The sequence below is a fragment of the Pholis gunnellus genome (assembly GCF_910591455.1).
Source record: "Pholis gunnellus genome assembly, chromosome: 7".
Lineage (NCBI taxonomy): Eukaryota > Metazoa > Chordata > Actinopteri > Perciformes > Pholidae > Pholis > Pholis gunnellus.
Window position 1 is genome coordinate 5,779,135 of NC_136533.1, and position 19,149 is coordinate 5,798,283.

A 19,149-nucleotide genomic window follows, 5' to 3' on the forward strand; every position below is an offset into this window, starting at 1 on the left:
TGAAGCAGGTCCCTTCTAACCCATATCTATAGGGTTGTTCAACACTGATGAATCGCCTGATAACATTTAAAGCGAGTGTCCTGAGAGTGTGGGGCTTATCTAGCCTCGCCCGGAGGTTAGCCAAAGATATTGAGAAGTACCGGAAATACCGGATAAGGATTAAAGTTATCCAAACAGTTGTAAACATCCATCACACTTACAAATTATACTCATGTGCATTTTGGGTTAGTTCACTTTCAGTTTTACCTCAAAATAAAGTGATCTGAGAATGTGGCTAAAATATTGGCCCTGTCTGATTGTTGGACTATTGACTCTTTTCGCCCTGCTTTGGATGTAACTGTGTTTTAAGATATTAGCAGTTACTTTGGTGAGTCATAGTACAAGTGACGGCAAGAACTATAAAAATAAGAAGTTGTAATGAACTGAAATTATCCTGTAGTTCCGCTATTTAGTGAAATAAATGATGAAATTGTCTTCAACTCTGGCTTTTCTTAGACAATCTTATGCATTTCCCATTACTGGCTTTTAGCTTCAATGCTTATCTGACCACAGCAGCCCACTGTGAAAGAGCAGCAATGGTTCAGTGTCGTGACAGGAGTTATTGATGTTACAGGAGTCAAACCTGTCTCATGTCCATTATGGGGCCGACACTGTAATCACCGGGCAGACTAGCTGCCTACGCTGTTGCTGTAGTTCATATATAAAATCCTACCTGTAGTTACAAGAGGAAGCTATTGAGGGCAAAGGAGCGGGGTGAAGCAGGTTGCTCATACAGCTAACTTTGGATTCTCGCAATGATGTTTGCCTCGGGCCAGAATATCCCAAAAAATTGTTAATAAACTATGACTCACTGAAACTTTCTCTTTGAAGGTGGCAGGATAAAACATCAGGCTGGCAGAAATGAGGGAGGTTATATCATATTAGAAATGGTATCAATATTGATCGTCTTCCATGCTCAGAAAAAGTCTCATTTTCATGCAGCCAAAAGGACGAGAGTGTAAATGAGCAGGATGTCTTCCAGCCTACAGGAAGGATCCAATACTGCACTGAAGTTTTAGAAGGAATTCACATGTTCTGCAGCAGAGCAACCAGAGTTGATTATCTTTTAAAGGTTCTCTATACGACATTCAGAACATTCATTTAGCAGCAAACAACTATGTGCTCTGTTAAGATGAGATGAGACGGCCCGTTCTCATTTTTGGGTCAAACGAACACAGGACTTTCCGAAGTGACGCAGAGCAGACAGTTGGCAGCTAGCGACTTGGTATGGCACTCACATGTCACTGGTACTTGCTTTCGGCTTCACTTCTCAGCAGCGGAGATCACAGCTTGTAGTCTACCCAGAGTGTTAGAAAGTTACGCCAAAGGGGTCTGACCAAGTGTCAGTATGTGACGAGTTTGGATGAGAACGTGTTGGCAGAGAATAAAGTCGTTCTCCGTCTGTGTGTGTTGTAATCCGAGCTTTTCTGTGCTTTGTTTACGTAGCCGGTTCTGCTGTGTGTGCGTGTGAGTGCATGTGAGTCCCTGTTTGTATGCCCCACTGGCTAGCTACTGGCCGCTGCTCTGCACTGCACTCATACGGTGGTTACAGCTGATAACGCCGTTCCGACGACAGCAATGTTATGGAAGCAAACATTTTTACAAAAAAACTTGAATTGATGAAGGCTCTTGCAAATGACAAGGTAATACAAAATAAAAAATGTAAACCATACTTGAGTGTTTTATTTTACCTCTTTACATTTTTCTTTTTACAAAATTAACCAAAACTCTGACAATGAGGAAGTGAAACTCTCTCATTAGACATTTTTCAGAAAGCTGCTTCTTTTTCGGACATTCAGTCACATTTTGAGGGATCCATCCAAGAAAGAAAACAGGCAAGAGACTGCACATTCTGCTCTGCATTTATAAACACAGGTTTTCTTGTTTGGATTGACTGCAAACGCCCCATTTTTATTCTGTCCCAACATTGCGTTGTGTTTAAACTAAGAGGTGAGGGGAGGGTCACAAAGTGTGTCTGTGGGACCAGCACGACCAGCAAAACACTAATCTCATCAATTTCCCAATGCAAATATTGGACTTATTAATCCTCTGTGCAGACACTTGTGGTCACACCATTTTCCCTGCCAGCTCTTGAGGAACACATGGAGGCCTTGCATACAGACATTTCACAAAGCCCAGGAAAATGTCCATATTTATTTTTTCTTGTTACCATAGTGACATTATACTCCAGGGGAGATAGCGGGCTCATGTGCAGTCTTGGGATGCAAATCCCCTCGTTAAGCTTAGCAATTGAAAATGCAAACACATTCGGGAGCAAGATGTCTCAAAAGCACTCACAAATATGCATAAACCATTACACAGTGTTTGTAGTAGATTTTGTTGTCTTACTATATGTTATTTGAGCAATTCGAGACAAGCATCCGCAGTTAGGTATGTGAAGATTCAATCGATGCTCTTACAGTGTTATCTAGAAGCATTTTCACATCAGTACGTCTGCCAACAGAGTTGGACATGAGTTTTGTTTTCTCTCCATTCCGTCTGTTTGTCTGTCTCTTCAGCTGTCTGGTGATATTTGTGTTTCAGAAAACGTCAATATGTTATAAATGGGTTTTCATGAAGTAACACAAGACAAAACAAAAGAACAAACGGGAGACTTTTTGGAAAGGCTGGCAATGGGGTAAGAAAGAAGTCATTAGCTTTGCACACTGTTTGACCAACGGAGGGGAGTGGTGGTGGATGTGGCTTCCATAGCAGCGCACAACTTTCTAACAAATAAAACATCTTCAAACTTTGTAAGTCTATCAACAAAAAAACCCCCTCTATTACCAGGACAATCAAACAACATGTAAGCACTAGAGAGCAATTCATGGTCTGAAAATAACTGCCCTGCCAATTTTTTCCAAACCTTGGTAAAGTGGCGGTTAAAGTGCAGCGTCACTGAAGAGACACAGAGCTGCAGGCTGTTTTAAAGACTCTTTACAGGCACATGTCAGGTCCAATCTCAGATAGAGCCATGATAAAGTGAGCATCGCTTGATCTCCCTTGACCACTGAATACAGAACCACACTAGTCGTTTACTATCAATGCCAAAAAGACCCGTCTCTTTTAAATTCTATATTCACTATAGGCAGGTATGCTGTAAGCTTGGGTAGGTGAAAGATGGTGTCATCAAACACAGGTGCAATGTTAAATTGAGGGTCATGACATCACCAAAGGGTCAAACATGCAGGTCTTCCAGCATTCCAAACACGTAACCGCACATTTTATTCATATATTCTACATGCAGGGTGAATTATAGAATTGATTTGGTGAGCTCCTGCATCGCACTGCATCATAATTGTTCACGAGGCTGTTATGTGGGCGGAAGAAACACGATGGCATAAGACTGTTGGAGAGTGGTAGGAATCATCGCTGAAAAAAACTCATGGAAAATGTTATAAAGGGGAAGGCTGGCCGTGTTCATGATTTGACTCAAACCTCCTCTGCTCCTAGAAATATAGTAAGAGTGGGTCCACGCAGACATTTAGAGAACTACTGTGCAGTGCCTCTGTAAAGAAAGGTGCCAAAGACGCAAAGAATGCCCCGGCGTCTGGACGTCATGTGGGGCGTGGCCCGGGACATCTGAAGATGTAAACACGGGGAGGAAATGTAAGCCTTCTACGTCGAGGGTGGAAGAGTCCCCCAGCAGCTTGTGGCAGGAATTTTGATGAGCGCTCGGGGGCAAAAAATCTAATCAGTGACTCTGTACATCTGGTCAACATTAGCAATTAGCTCTCCAGGGTCAGTGGATGAGTACTGTTCACACTGAGGCAGATTGTGCCAGCTAATTATTAGATGAGGAGAAATTGTTCCCTTGTACAGTTTTCCTGTTTTATTCAACCATCGTTTTGATTAGAAGCTCTAACTATAACGCTAAATATTGTATGTATGTATGTATAGATCCTTTTACAGTTTGGAATTTAATATGTCAATCTATGCAAGGGCATTAACCCGCAAAGGTTGCGATTGCAACCTAAACAAACTGACTTTCCAGATGTGTGTGCTGTTTGTGAGTTGGTAGAATACATTAGCAAGTGGCCCAATATTTAGTGGCCAGATATATACATGTGTTTAATTGAGAACCATGTCGCTACATGCTTACAATTACCAACATCAACTACCATGATACAAACAGTGAGTGTTTAAATGCGTACTACACACGCATATATTTTATTCATGTCTTCAGTCCAGAGGTAGTCAACACGTTAAATATCTTTGTTGCCATAGACGCTCCCGGTGTTTCGGTTCCACGAGTGACACTACAAGCGACGCAGCAACGGTCTTCAAGTCATTTGAGCCAGAAACATGAAGCTACAAACTGACGCCCGACACTTGCTGCTGCATGATGGGAGTGCTATTTAATGACATAACTACGTTAATGAGATACTTGAGCAAAACTTTAACGGCAACTTGCCAACAAACGTAAATGGCCGTTTTGCTGCTTTTGTCACTCGTATTCTAAACATAGCTTCACACAAACGTTTCTGTGGTTTCTCGTAGTGATGGCCGATGTTAGCAGGTTGGGTGTCCTCGTAAAAGCCTTTTATCAATTTTAAACACATATTTATATTTTGTGTTTGCAATCTATGCCAACCATTTATGTAAGTTACTACGAGCAATCAGCTGAAAGTCACCAGTTAAAACGATCACTTGTTAAAATGAAACACTGGTTGCACTGAAACGATCATGATTCTGTCAGAATTCTGGAGAACTTGAGTCTAGTGTTAGAATATCAATTCTGACCACCGAACAACCCACCGAACAACACTGGACAACCATTTTGATGCTGTTAACAGTTTTAATTTAATGTTTAACGCTTGCTTACTCACATGAGATGCGCACCCATATTTTTGATGATGTAGGCTGGAAAAGGGTCTATATCTACATTAAGATACTGCACACTGATATGCAAAAAGGTTTCTGTGATTCGTCAGCAATTGCTATGTGACCCCACTCAGACAGCAGTCGGATTGCTCAGTGCACAGCTAAGTCCTTAGCGGAGGTGTCGCCACCACGCTAGTCAGTGGGGTTTATCTATAAATGAGCAAACAGAAGGGTAGATGACTCGTTTCGTGCTTATAGTGAACAGATCACAGTGCAGACGATTTCAATCCAGTTCCCCAGCTGAGCTTTGATTCTGTGCCACTGAGACAAAGCAGTACTCCCCCGTTCAAATTATCAAGAGACACTTTTTCACTTTGTCTGCCAATAAGACACTCATGGAGAGGTTTGCCCGGACTTAATTGGAGTGGAATTTGCAGTGAGAGTTTGAAGATCTGACAGCCGGCGGAAGACAATGGGCTCAACAGCTGCTCTAAGTCCAAGGCTGATCCTGCCAACTCGCCATATGTACAATTATGCACCGAGGTGAGTTGGTTAAGTTGTTTGGATACACTGTTTCAACTTCCCATACTCTTACTGGTTTTGCCTCGCCCCAAACACTGCAAGTCCCACTCGAACTGTACTCAGGATGAATAAGAAGAAGAACTGCTGCATCATATCTGAGAAAAGTACATCTGTAGCTGACTTTACTAATGCACTATGGGGCCATTGTACGGGCCTTGGCCTCCATGCATCCCCCTCCCCAAAGCGCACACTACCTCTCTCACTCCCTTACTAGCCCCCCCACCCCCACCCCACCCCACCCCGCCACACTTTCATCTCTCCTCTCTGGGTGGATAAGGAGCAGCTCTGCCTGCCACTGTGCACTTCTCTGAAAGAGCCATTCATTGCTGCCGGCAGAGGAACCTCAGCTCACCTCCAACTGTATCCACAGAGGGCTTCATCTTCACTACCTCCTGCCTTTTGGCAAAACAATTTCAATGCAAACATTCTAAAGGTAAATGCTCTCACACACTTGGGCACAGACTGAAAGGCAACGATAAAAAAAATTGACAGATGTTGTCTCAGACCTTGGACCAGGGTCAGACCCTTGGCACATCTTTCCCCCTCATGTATTGAGTTTCATCCAAGAAAAGGAAGGTTTCACTGCTGAGCAATAGATGGCAAGAGGGCCGTGAGAGTGGACAACAAAAAAGTAAAGAAAAGAAATGTAGACTAGAGTTTACTCAAACTTTTTGCTTCATGCAATCTTGCTGCAGGTTAAGGTTGAAGTTTCTTGTACTTTAAGTTTGAGGCATTATCTCATCAACTTGTCATGCTTTGATTTATGCATTGGGGAAGCGTCAGACAGGGACAGCGGTCTGATCTCCCCCCCGTGTATTTCTGACAGAGGGGAGAAAGTGAGAAGGGGGGGTAACAGGACACTAACAGAGGGATTTGCAGTGGCACTTACCTCCATGACCTGGACTGGGAAGGCAGAGCAGCAGGGCCAGGAAGGCACCAACCAGGACCGAATGCGTGGCTCTCATATTTTCGTGCTGAAAAGTTTTAAGTCCTCCACTCTCACGTTAAAGACACTCCATTCAGAAGGGACTGAATGAGTTTCCAGTTTTGGGACCTGCTGCAGGATACTCCTCCATGTGAAGGGGCAGGGCTGGGGAGGGACCATGAGAGGGACGCCCTCTTTCAACCCACCCCTCTCTCCAGCACACTTATACACACACATCTTCAAGGACCGAAAAATCATATCCTGCCTCTCCCTCCTGTCCCTGCAGTTACACGTTCACATTCACAAGACCCGTTAGGACACACATTCACACACACACACAAACACATTCACACACACACACACACACATACCTCCATTCACATGTATCAGTTCTCCCTGTTCAACCCCTCAAACCAAACTTCCCCATAGCAACACGACCTCCCTGCCTCTCTCTCAGTCTGACCACTCCTGGATTTGTAGAGCTCCCTCCTTTTGTCTCACTCAGTAATTGCAGTGGCCTTTGGAGACCAGCGACGGCCTTCTGCAAAGATAAACCTTTTACGTTTAATTAAAGACAAATCAGGTTGCCCAAGTCTCTTGGCGCTTCATCCTTCTAGAGTTCCCCTTGATCAATGTCTCGTTCTTTATGTTTTTGTTCAACAAACCTGCTCCAGAAGCTAATTTGCTCACACTTTAGCGCGGAGTAGAGGTGAGCTGTGTTGTATTTGGGGTCTGATCTATCGATAGGTCAGGGACAACGGGAAAAGTTTTGCTGCTCAAGTTATCTCAAGTAGAGAGAGACTTTAATCGGGATGTGTGCTGTTGCAGATTGTTCTCCACTTGGCTTTTACTTTCCTCTTTTTTTGTAATGAACATGCAGATGCTCCTCGCACACAGGGATTAGTATTTTCTGGTTGGATGCTAAGATTAAACCTCAAGTTCACTCTGGAAGCCTGAACGTTCAATTTCACCTGTCTCACAGTCAGCTGATTGGCAAATTATTGCTCGTTCTCTCTGACAGCAGAAATGGGAATACAATTAGAATTGTCTAATCACTTCCTCTCGGGTGTGGAATAACTTCACAACAGTAATTCACTGTTGAGCGCAACCCATGCAGTTCAATAACAGCCCCCCCCCCCCCCCCCCCCCTCTTTTCAACTGAACAAACAAATCCTTAGAAATTATCTTCAAATTAGCTGCATATAAAATATGATTACTTGAGAATGAGAGGGGCATTTTACATAGAAGAAGTGGAGGGTTTTTGTTGAAAGTTGCACATTGTAACAGATAAATCCAAAAACAAGTTCCGTTACCTTTTTCTCTTTCATGACTGAATAAAGATCCCACACAGGAATATAGGCTTTCATCTGACTCCTCTGATCTGTGCAGGAAAGTTTTCCTTCAAACAAAATCTGAATATGTCTTTTTTCTGTTGGATCAACAGCACCTCTGGTGGCAACCAGCATTACAGCTCCACACTGAGGTTGCACTCATTTGTTGGGAAAACAACAAACACAATGAAGATGAAGTGGACAGCTCATCTCTTTACTTCACTAAAGGTTGTGAGTGTTTGTAGCTGTAAGGAAAACCGGTGAAATAACACGTGGTGCCTGTAACACGACACCATTTATTCCAGGCAACCTTTTTTTGACACCCCAGCATCCCTGATTATTCCAGCATGACAGAAGCTACAATTAAAATGCTCCCTGTGAGCCTAAGCCAACCGTTTGCACCGATGACATACTCTCGCCTCCCTGGGGATGCATAAATTGCCCTGGAGGGTTGTCACCCACTGATACGAGTGGGCTCCTGCAGTATGTGAGCGCACAGGCTGCCTTATGTAATCCACAAAACACCATGTAGCCCCGTTAGCATAAGCACTTCAGCTGATGCAAGTAGATGTGTGTGTGAACCCGCTTTCATCAAAGCAAGATGATGCAATTCATGATACTTTTTGGGGGCTCAATAATGCATGGACGTGGAGTATTTATTGGAAACAAACAGGGTTTTGTTTACATTCAACTATTAAATTATATACACCAAAACATGTTAGAAGTGTCCTTAAGGCTTCAAAACATGTTGAATGCATTTCCTGCCTCATAAAACATCTGTGAATCCTTTGAAACCTGTGTTGTTTACTTCTTCTTCTCATCCTCTTTTATAGCTTCATTGCAAAGTTTTACAGTGAACTTTGCATCAACTTAACGTTGTGTCGTGCATTTGCATCCTTATTGTGGTGGAACACAAGATAAAAATAATATGAAATTTTGTCATAACGTTTGCCATGTTTATACTTGTAGACTTTTGAAAACGATGACGCAGGCGCCCACGTTTGCTTCCTGATTGGGTCTTATCAGCAACGCCTGATTGGTCACGCCCCCATCACGTGACTGTTTTTCCAGAAGTAAACAAACAGCATCAGCCTTGACTGCCAGTGGTTAGGCCTAAATGCCACAAGGCCTGAGCTGTCTGACTTCAAATCAAGGTGGTATCTTCCAAAGCGCTTCACCATGAAATGACCTCTTTGTGTTACTATCCCTTCCTTGCACAACAAGAAACATTGAAACACAAAGCAGAAATGTTATGAAGACAAAATAAATTGTTTATTAAGATCTCCACTTATATGGACTAACTCCGATATTTTACTTTTCCACGTTTCTTCAAAAAAGTAAATCTAAATCTATCCTTGTTGAAGTGGAAATATCTGCACTTCTGCAACAATATATACTGTGGTTTTGTCATCTCACCATATTAGCTCACAGTTTTATAGTTCACTAACTTTCCTGAGCTTGGAGGAATTCTTATCAGATCTCATTTCTCTCCCAGTTGATGCAATCTGCACACAGAGCAGTAACTCGGGACATTTTGACGAAATATCACCTCTCAAGTCATCCGGGGTAGAGCGAAGAAACTCAGCTTTCACCACACAGTCTCAAATATCACCTTTGTGTTTTGCTGCAGCCGTCTGGCCAGACCACCGCTATGCTGTCAAAGCTCCAGACTTGATTAAACCGCAGCAAGTCGATGTTTTTCTAAACATTTTTTTCCCACTGGATAAGAACTTGAGCCAAATGGCAGATAATCACAGCGGCCTGTTTTGATCACCATGTCTTACTGGTTTAAAAAAAACACTGTAATAATCAAGGAGTGAATGAAGAGCTTTAGTGGCATTAGCAGGATCCTGCTGTGGGAAACTAGAACAGTTTCATTATAACAAATTCTTAATTTTGTCCAGGAGATATCACTTTTCTCTACTAGTGTGAGCCCACTCCCCTTTTGTCTCTTTAGTACAGTGTAGTACATGGTTTATTTTTTCACAAATGCAATCTTTTTACTATATTCATAATATAATTCCACGACTCCTCAGTAGTTTTTCTTTCCCTTCCACGACAACCTTAATTGAGAATAAACTGAAACCACGTGCATGACAGCAACGCTCCCCGTGCGGTAAATATGCCTCTAGCATGGTTGCTGGAAAGGAATTTTATGAGTGGAAACGTTTTTTTGAAGAGGCTTCAGGTTGCAGCCCCTGTCATTTAACAGAAAAGGTAAACACTCTGATGGGTAGCTGTGAGAAAAAGCAGCACGCTGAGAGGCGAAGTTCATGGTCTTATTAATTCTATACAGGGCAAAGAAGGTTACTTTCAAAATGTAATCTGTTTTAGATCAATGTCTATTGTAGAACAGCCTTAACAGATGAAACGGTGAAAGGGTAAACAAGCATATAATTACAAATTGATGTTAGTATCTACAGGGAGTTTGGTGCAAACAAATAGGAATAGTTGATTTACAGATCATGCATTGCTGATAATTGTTTATTAACCATTTAAGTAATTAATCAAGGACAATTCAAATTGAATGGCTTCCCCATAGTGACAATTTGGACTGTTAGTTGGACAACATTTTTTGAAGACGCTCCCACGGACATTGTACACTAACAATCAATTGATTAATCACGAAAATATTCTGCAGGATAATTAATAATAAAAGCAATTGTTAGTTGCTGCTACAGAAATCAAATGTGAGTCTAAGGGACATTCCCATTCAAATCAACATAGCTGGGTGGTAATTTGTATGTGTCCTGTTGTCATTGCGTCCATTGTAGTGGGCTAACTTCCGTATAATCTAAACAGATTTACGGCAGTGAAGTGAGGTTTTGCTGTAAAATGAGCCGTGGAGTAGTCATTTTACAAAAGGTAAAGAGCCAGAGTGAATGATTACAAAGCTTCATCCACCCACTCTTTGCTCACAACATAGGAAAGCACATTGCTAACGCCAGATAAGTGACAACTTTTGGGTCATTTTCTGCAACCAGAGTAGCATTTTAGCATCGTGGAATTAGCAAGCTAGCTAGCTAACTATTGGACAGCTGGTTAGTTAGCTGGCTGGCTAATCTTGCCAATGCTACACTGGCTACAGAAAATGAGCCGAACAGTGGGCTGGGTCCGACAGTCCCTCTGCCTCATTCCCTGTCGCTCTGGAGAAAGACAAGCAAACTAGCTACCGAGCCGTCAATTTGTCTCCAAATTTGCGTCCGCTCACTTCCTGGCAACCTGCGACAACCCGTTACGGCCCCAGTGACGTGGTTGTCAACATAATCACGAACCACAATTTCCAATTTCTTTTGTACTAATCAAATGACCACAAAAAATCAATGTCTGTTCTTCGATGGTCGCGGCCCTATTGAATAAATTGATTGTACCATTATAGTTATTTTGTCAATAATTCATCTCAATACATAACTTGGACTTTAAAAATGACAGTACACCCACTCTCTACTCTAGCTGCTTGTAACCTGATGCATGGCAGAGATTTTATGAATTATAAGTGTTCCTATCCAGGATTGAGCTGTGGAGTCCAGAGAGGAAATTACACATACAGTATTAAGATAAGATTAGCATCCTAGCGCCTGTATATAATTCTGTACGTGGGCTTTCTGCCGAATAGCTAAATATGCACTGAAGATGGTAACAGGCTTATATGGATACATCTTAGTGGAATATTACCTCAAATAAATCTATTTTAAGCCGTGAGACTCTATGCACGGCCACATGGTAGAGGGTGATAAATGAGCCTAGCACTGTCACAAAGGTGTTGATTGAACTGCAGCGTGATGTTTGTATCAAGCAGGCGAAATTAAGCTCTAAGAATCATTGGGATTCATTATTGAGGAATTCTCATCAATAAATGATCCAGGCTGCATGTTCACAGTGATTTTCTACCCTGACTGACAGTCACTGATAAAGTCAGTTCACACACAGGACACATTTTCAACTTTCAAAGGACTCCCAATGACCAACAGCCAACATTTGCGGATAATTAAAAAGCATGGCGAATATCATTTTACAAGCTTCTATTTTGTGCTGCAACATTAGCAGACGCTACTTGTAAGAGTTACTTTCTTCCCGCTGTAAGCCTATTACAGTCCTTCTTTGACAACCCATCGGCAGTGTCAACTTAATTTGCTTTTCTCACCTCAGCTAATGCATGACACCACTGGCAAAATGGTTGACTCATCTGCGGCGTAAACACATGTAATGCTGTGTCTCATGCTAATTGCTATGACAATATTTTGTGTCACCTTCAATTTTTTTGTGTCCAATAATCACTTATTTAGATATGTTTACTCAAGGAGAGGAGAGGATTAAGCTTGCCAATCAAACACTTCCAGAGTCAATTAAAGCAATGTAACTTGATAATAAGTGGTTTCAGCCTAAACTGGCATTTGCTGTAAACATCATTTCAGGGTCTTCATTTCTATTAGCATGTAGTTTTCTGGCTCCCTGGCTCAATCATCACCACATCCAGTTAGTTTATCTTTCCCCTGACAGCTTTGTGACTTTGGATCTCCGTCCCCAATGCAAAGCTCTGCCGACAGATAGGGACCCTCAGGGGTTCAATGACGGAGAAAAAATAAATAAAACATAAAAATAAATGATACACAAAGACGCATGGAAAAGGAGTAAAACTAAGCAGAAGTGTTAATGAATGCAGATTTAAATCTGTCAAAAATAGCACATGCAAAAAACATCCCACATGTAAGCCTCACTTACCAGCTATCTATCTACTGAGCAGGTTTGAATTGGTCGTGAATTTGACAGAATTTCAAGGTTATTTTCTAACATATGCGTGCTTTGTAACAGAAAACAGAAACATTCCAATCTTATTGACACTTGAGGCATAACATCACAGCTGATAGTCCAAAACTGGATTTCCCCACCATCAAAGCCAACAGATCATCACTGTGACAGAGTGGCACGGAAATCTTTCTAACAATCAATTGTGTGCCAGTCAGCATGTACAGAAAACCAAATTCGGAATTTCACGCGCCGTTTCACTTGATAAAGAGAGGAATGTCAGTCTGCTCAAGCTGCTCGCATATGAACTTGTTAAATGGAAGGAAGGATGGGAGGGTGGCGTTGGTACTGTAACACCGAACCGCCCCCTCCCGCTCCCCTGCTGTGCACTGAACATCACAGCACTTTAAAGCAGCAAACAGGCAGCAATGAAGTGATAGTTGTCTTTGGAGACAGAGGCAGGAGCTGATTGTAAAATTCAGAAAAGAGAAGCCAAGGCGCATGATACTGTTTTTATTTGAAGTAAAAAGTAAATCTCCTTTGGTTTCTCACCTGAAATCAATAAGTAATATATTGCAGCATAATCCTGAACAGCACCAACAGGAGAGGACTGCAAGCTGTGCACAAAACCCTTGTTCCTGATGTATGAAACTGAATTCATACAATTCATAAATAATTAACTTATTTGTTGGTTTTTGTCATAGGTTTTTCCCTTACTCTCTTTCTGTAGGGTAAATATAAAGCTACAGCCCACAGCAGGTTAGCTTAGCACACAGACTGAAAACAGGGGGAAACAGCTAGCATGCTATCCAAAGGTAACAAAATATGCAATTCCAGTACTTCAAAGCTTGGTATTTATCCTAAAAACAGGGGCGTGGCATTGATCTTATCTGTATATGTATATGTATATATATGTATATGTGTATACATATATATATATATATATATATATATATAGACAAAGAACAAAAGCCATAAAGATAAAGGATCTAAAAACAAATGCAATCAAAGATATATATGTTTTTTACTGATATAATTCATGATGGTAGAAAAAACTACATCTAGTCTTGATATGGACTTGCAGTTCTACAGATGTTTTCCCTTTCATATATTTATATATTTACTGTCTAGTGGATTCCATGATCATGAACACTGTTGATTAACCCATCTGTGCTCTTCGGCAGTTTCATCCTTGCAAAACACGTCTCTCATTTTGCATTCAAGCAGTAATTGAACAAGACGCCACGTCACAGAGCTGCATTGTATTAGTTCCTGAATTAGAAAACCTATATTTATATCATATACTGTGAAGTGATGGCGTATGGAATGCCAAGGCGTGGGTGGAGAGACAGTCAAATTCAGTGCACGAGCATACTGGTGAGTTCACAGGCAGACAAAACACTAGGTTTGCAGTGATAATTTTCAAAAAGAAACTGTTTTTTTTTTTAAATAATACAAGGGCTTACAAAAAAATGTGTCATATGAAAGAGACTGGAGGTCAAGGGGATTTGTTTTCATCTATTTTTTTTTTAATCTTCAGCTTGTCATTGATCAAGACTTTCCTCTCAAAAGCAGAAATTAGCTTTATGGAGCTTAAATGGCTTAATTACCTTCCATTCTGTAACCTTGATTGAGTATGCCATGTGGACACCCATTATCATTCACTTTTTTAAAACATTTAAGGAAACCTGCTGGGAGCCGTAAAAAATGTTTGACTGCCTTTTGTGTTTGCGCCTGGCTTGTTCAGACACAAAAGGCTCTCAGATACAAAGCTCAGCGCAGTGCGACAAGGCGATTATTAAAAGAAAAAGAAAAAAGAAAAAATCTCAGTTTCAACGCTCTCAATGATACTGTGCATCCTCTGTTCTTGTATTCTTTGTTTTGAGAGGTACTGGCACCGTTCCAAAGCACCCCCCATCTGTGCTTTGTTGAAAATGAGGGTTTATATTGAGTAGAGTCAAGGAAAGAAAAGTTTCATCTCACACTGTCTGAAAGTTAAAGCTGCACAAACTAGATAGTATACTGTACGTTGAAGAAATACAGACAACATATTAACATCTGTGGCAATTAATGGCTGCTCTTGTTTTTTTTTATCCTATTATACAAAATGTTCAGAGTGTGCTGAGTGCAAATAACCACACCTCTGAGGTACAGCAGTAGGTGGGATGAGATGCAGCCGCTGCACCACTGGAGAGTCGAGCAGAGCTCTGAGGTCAAGAGAGCACTTAGCACTGCCCTCTGGTGGAGGATCAAATGAGCTTTGATGACCAACCATCAGGCCTTTCTGCCTGCACACACTTGAATGTGTAATTACAAATATTGCAATGAACAGATTGTTGCAAGAGGCACATGTTTTTCCTATAAAAAGCGTCAGATGGATGACTCACCAGAATTTGCTCTGTGGGAAGAAATTTCACATTAAATGCTTCCGGTTCACAGAGTAGATACTTTCAGTGACGTCGAAACCGCTCATGAAACGAATCGACCGTGTCACGAAAACATTGGATCAACATTTCCGGTGTTTCACATGCAGGTCAAACTGAGATGGTCAGAAGTTGAAAGTCAATCTCTGGAAACAACACAATGCGGGGTGCTTGTAAAACAAATTCACGTGAATGTCATTTCATTAGTTAGATGCGGTCAAAGGTTGTCATCACTAAATGGCATTTGAATGAATCAGAGAAAATGATCTTGTCACACATGAGCAGTGCGACTGCTGTGTATGAAAATGCAGATTTAAATACTTCTAGCTGATGTTGATTTCTCACTATTTACAGAGAACAGCATGGTTCCATCTTTAAAGCCCTGTTCTCATCACAGCTCATAACTTCGGTGACATTTAACAGTGGATTGTGCTTTCATGACAGCAATCAATCTGCAAAAGGTTTCCCAGTTTTTTATCTCAAAAGCTGCCTTTCTTATTTTATGAGCTGTGTAAAACCATGTGGCAGTCTGTACACATCTCAACAATACAACGTCCCAGGGTGATAGAAGGGGTTTTCTGGTAGGTAACACAGCAAGGTAATGCAATGTGCAGCATGAACGGTCTCTAAATCACTGTTTTAAAATGAACAAGATGGCCTCCTGTGGGCTTCTGTTTGGCTCTGACGCCTTGAATGATATTGACAGTGATGAAGTTTGAAAAGCAGTTTTGGTCACAAAAATGGTCCCCTGTGCAAAGACTTCTATCCTGATAGAAATGCATCGGCGTGACACAGACACACTTAGAAATGTTGACGGGACATAATAGTTTCCTTTCTTTCACGTTTCTCACACTCTGTCAGGATAATTGTACGGAAGATCCAAAAGGCCTACAATGTGGCCTCTCCTCACCTGAACCCATCAAAAGCAGGGGACATCTTGGAAGGCAGTGCTGTCATGAATGAAGTGAAGAAGCCACCTCAGGCTGCTTCCTGTCTGGCCCAATTTATGAGCTGCACCTGGAGTATCCAAAGTAGATCAAAAAACTATTCAACAAGTACTGCTGAATATCTGTGTAGAGGTGAGCTGACACCCAAAAACTGGCTTACCATGTTTATGACTTTTTTTTTTAAGAGTTGTAAATGGTACACGGACTGTTTTGTTTGCATCTGTAACGATGATGTTACTGCATGTCATTTTTAGTGACATTCTAATAAATGTACATGTGCATTTTGGGTTTAATAATACAAATAAAAAAATAGAGTTTTCTCATCTTAAAAGTGCAGTGTGTAGGACTTAGTGGCGTCTTATCTGCGAGTTTGCAAATTGCAATTAACTGAATAACCCTCCACTCGGCCCTCCTCTTCCAAGCTATGGTGGCCTTCAGGTAACTTACAAATGCAAAACGCTTTTTGGTTTGTCCGTTCAGGGCTACTGTACAAACTTGGTGGTGTAACATGGCTACAAGTCTAAAATAAAATCTTCATGTTTCGTTTTTTTTTAAATCTGGAGGCTTTACTGGGGCGTGAGAGGCAGTGTAGTCCGCACATCTCCATCCTCTCTGGTTCTCCAACATGCTCTGCATGTTCTTGCTTGACTCTTAGTTGCTTGACTCTATCTCACAGCCCTTAAACAGCTTCCAGAAAGCCCTCCTCCGCAAATGAACCAGAAGGAGATCGGCGGGGTCCGCTTGTGGTCTTGTGGAGCATCTCTTCAGAGAGCTACTTTGAGCTAGCAGGGGATCTGTGAGCCTGACTGGCCGGCAGGCTAGCCTTCGACCGATAGCTAAAAAAAGAAAGTCCATTGGTCAGACCGGGTAGCCTACCTTCGGAACGTGAGATGCCACAGCTGTGTCGCTCCTACCGAGCCAATGTGGTTCGAAGCGCCAGTAGCTATAGGCTAACATTAGAGTTCCATTATAGATATGAAGTAAATTCGATTTTCAGTTTATTGAAATTAAATAGTTCCCTATAAGCTATTGGCATTTAAGTCACTTACACTCCTACAAGTTTGTTTCACCATTGTCTCATCCTTACATTTTTTCAATCAGTCTCGTTCAATTTTTTTTGTAAAGTCAACTAGTGCGGGTGAACATTGTATGTGGAAACGTGTACATGCATGGAGGCGTCTTTCTAAAGTCAACACCCACTCCTGTGTCCCGCCAGCCTTGTAACTCAGCTCTATGAATACACCAATGTTGAGCCAGTTTTTTTATGAGTTTGTGAGTTATGATGTTTTTTTCCCAGCAGACCTTGGCTGTCTCTTGCTCTCTCTCTCTCTCTCTCTCACTCGCTACATCTCGGCCTCTTTTCTTTCTCTCCTTCTGTCTCTTCCTCTCACTCCTTCTCCCCGTCTCTTCCTCCCTTTCTCCTCAGTGCACCAGGGCCATTGTAAAACACTGGCCTGAGTCCCAAGCCCTCAAGAGGCTCAGGGGCTCAGGGTTGACTGATCGCTGGATTTCACCACAGGCTCCAAGAATGGGGATTGTTCAAGAAGCTTTTCCTTCCCACTGAGACCCCTGTGGATTAAGGATTCCTGGCTTCTGTTGCCATAATAAGGCCTCACACACTGCCAAAAGTAAATGCTGCAGTAAAGCTCTGCACTGCTTCATTTGTAGATGCTGTGCATTGACACATTTTGCCCGTTATAGTAAATTTCCCTTTTTTTCTAACCTTCAGCAGTGTTTTAGTCCCTCAGAGTAAAAGTGTTTGCAACTGTCAACAAGTTCAATGACATGGGGAATATTATCAACAAATATATACATTTTTAACAGCTATAGTTTGTTTTTAATGCCAGTTAAAAACTGTATAAAAGTGCAAAACAATTTCTCTTTTATTAGTATAACAAGTGAAATGCTATGCATTTTTTTGCAGCTGTATGGGCAACAAAAAGCGTAAAAATAGAAAAAAATAGCTTGTAGAGGCATCATTTGTATTTAGTGAATTGTAATTAAATGTGAAACACCTCAAGTAAGTAGTTGCAAACTGTAAAGGTGGTCGCTAAGCCTTCCTCTCACATTCTGACAGCAGTGCACATGTATATGTTAGCACATCGATGGCCGTATATATCACATACGTAGACACCAGAAAAGATCCATGTGTTCACTTGCGACGGTCTTCACAAGCACTTTATTACTCACTCAGCGCTATCATCTGACTGCCAATAGGTTGAATCAGAAAGCAAGAGTGAGCCAAAAGCAATAAAATGGAATTAATACTTGAAGCCAATAAAGCGAGTAAGAAGGGGGGTGGAATGGAGGAATGAAGAACAAATGCATGAGAATATATTTTTTTACAGAGATGCAGTACGTGGGAAAGAATTACAACTCCAGTCCGGTCTGGTAGCTAGCTTACTAGTTAAGGACATTGGTTGCAAAGAATAAGAAGCAGCTGTGTCTAGATGGTAACCCCTTGATTTGCAAAACTCTTGCAAGAAGGTTAAAAGCATCAAAACATAAGGCAAAAGAAAAGGAGATTTAAAAACAATGAAGAACATTGATTGAAACATTAAAAACAGTCATTAAAACACTAAAAAGCAGTTTAAGAAATAAAATGCAGTAGTGAAATGGATTAGTATCCTTGAATCAGGTTCAATTAAAGGCAGCAGCAAACAGAAAAGTCTTCAATCTGTATTTAATTAAAGGAGCTGAGGCTCTCAGCAGACCTCCAGCTTTCTGGGACTTTGTTCCACATATGTGGAGCAGAAAAACTGAATGCTGCTTCTCCATGTTTAGTTGTGACTCTGGGAACAGAAAGTAGACCGGTCCCAGGCGACCTAAGGGGTCGGGATGGTTCATAAGGTAGCAGCAGATCAGAGACGTATTCTGGCCCTAAACCATTCAGTGCTTTATAAACCAACAGCAGGATTTTAAAGTCAATTCTTTGTTGGACAGGAAGCCAGTGCAAAGACCTCAGAACTGGAGTGATGTGATCCACTTTCTTGGTCTTAGTGAGGACTCGAGCTGCAGCGTTCTGATTGACTTTTTACAAAGACCTGTAAACACACCGTTATAGTGTCATATCAACTATGTTACTCATAAGTTAGCCCTCATGAGTTGGGTAACATAGTTGACAATTTCCATGGTCGACCTAGCATGGCTAGCAATTTTCTTCAACAAACTTTAACATATAATTGAATAAGAATCATAAAAGACTTGTAAACTATAATGTACCCAACATATGATGGTCAAATATGCTCCTTGAAAATGCACTATGAAATTAAAAAAAAGAGAGGACGGTCACCAGAATGTATTCAAAATGGTCGCCACTGAGAAAGTTGTCA

The 19,149-nt window shown here is 41.5% G+C and overlaps 1 protein-coding gene across 1 annotated transcript in view; it reads right to left on the reverse strand.

Moving 5' to 3' along the window:
- cspg4 (chondroitin sulfate proteoglycan 4) overlaps positions 1–6,410 on the reverse strand; it is a gene marked incomplete at its 5' end in the record, with an annotated part of 67,002 nt that extends 60,592 nt beyond the window's left edge. Inside the window, one exon of the mRNA XM_079162447.1 lies at positions 6,335–6,410. Within this exon, the coding sequence (XP_079018573.1) occupies positions 6,335–6,410 (76 nt within the window). The remainder of the gene's footprint in view (positions 1–6,334) is intronic.
- Positions 6,411–19,149: the final 12,739 nt, after the last annotated feature.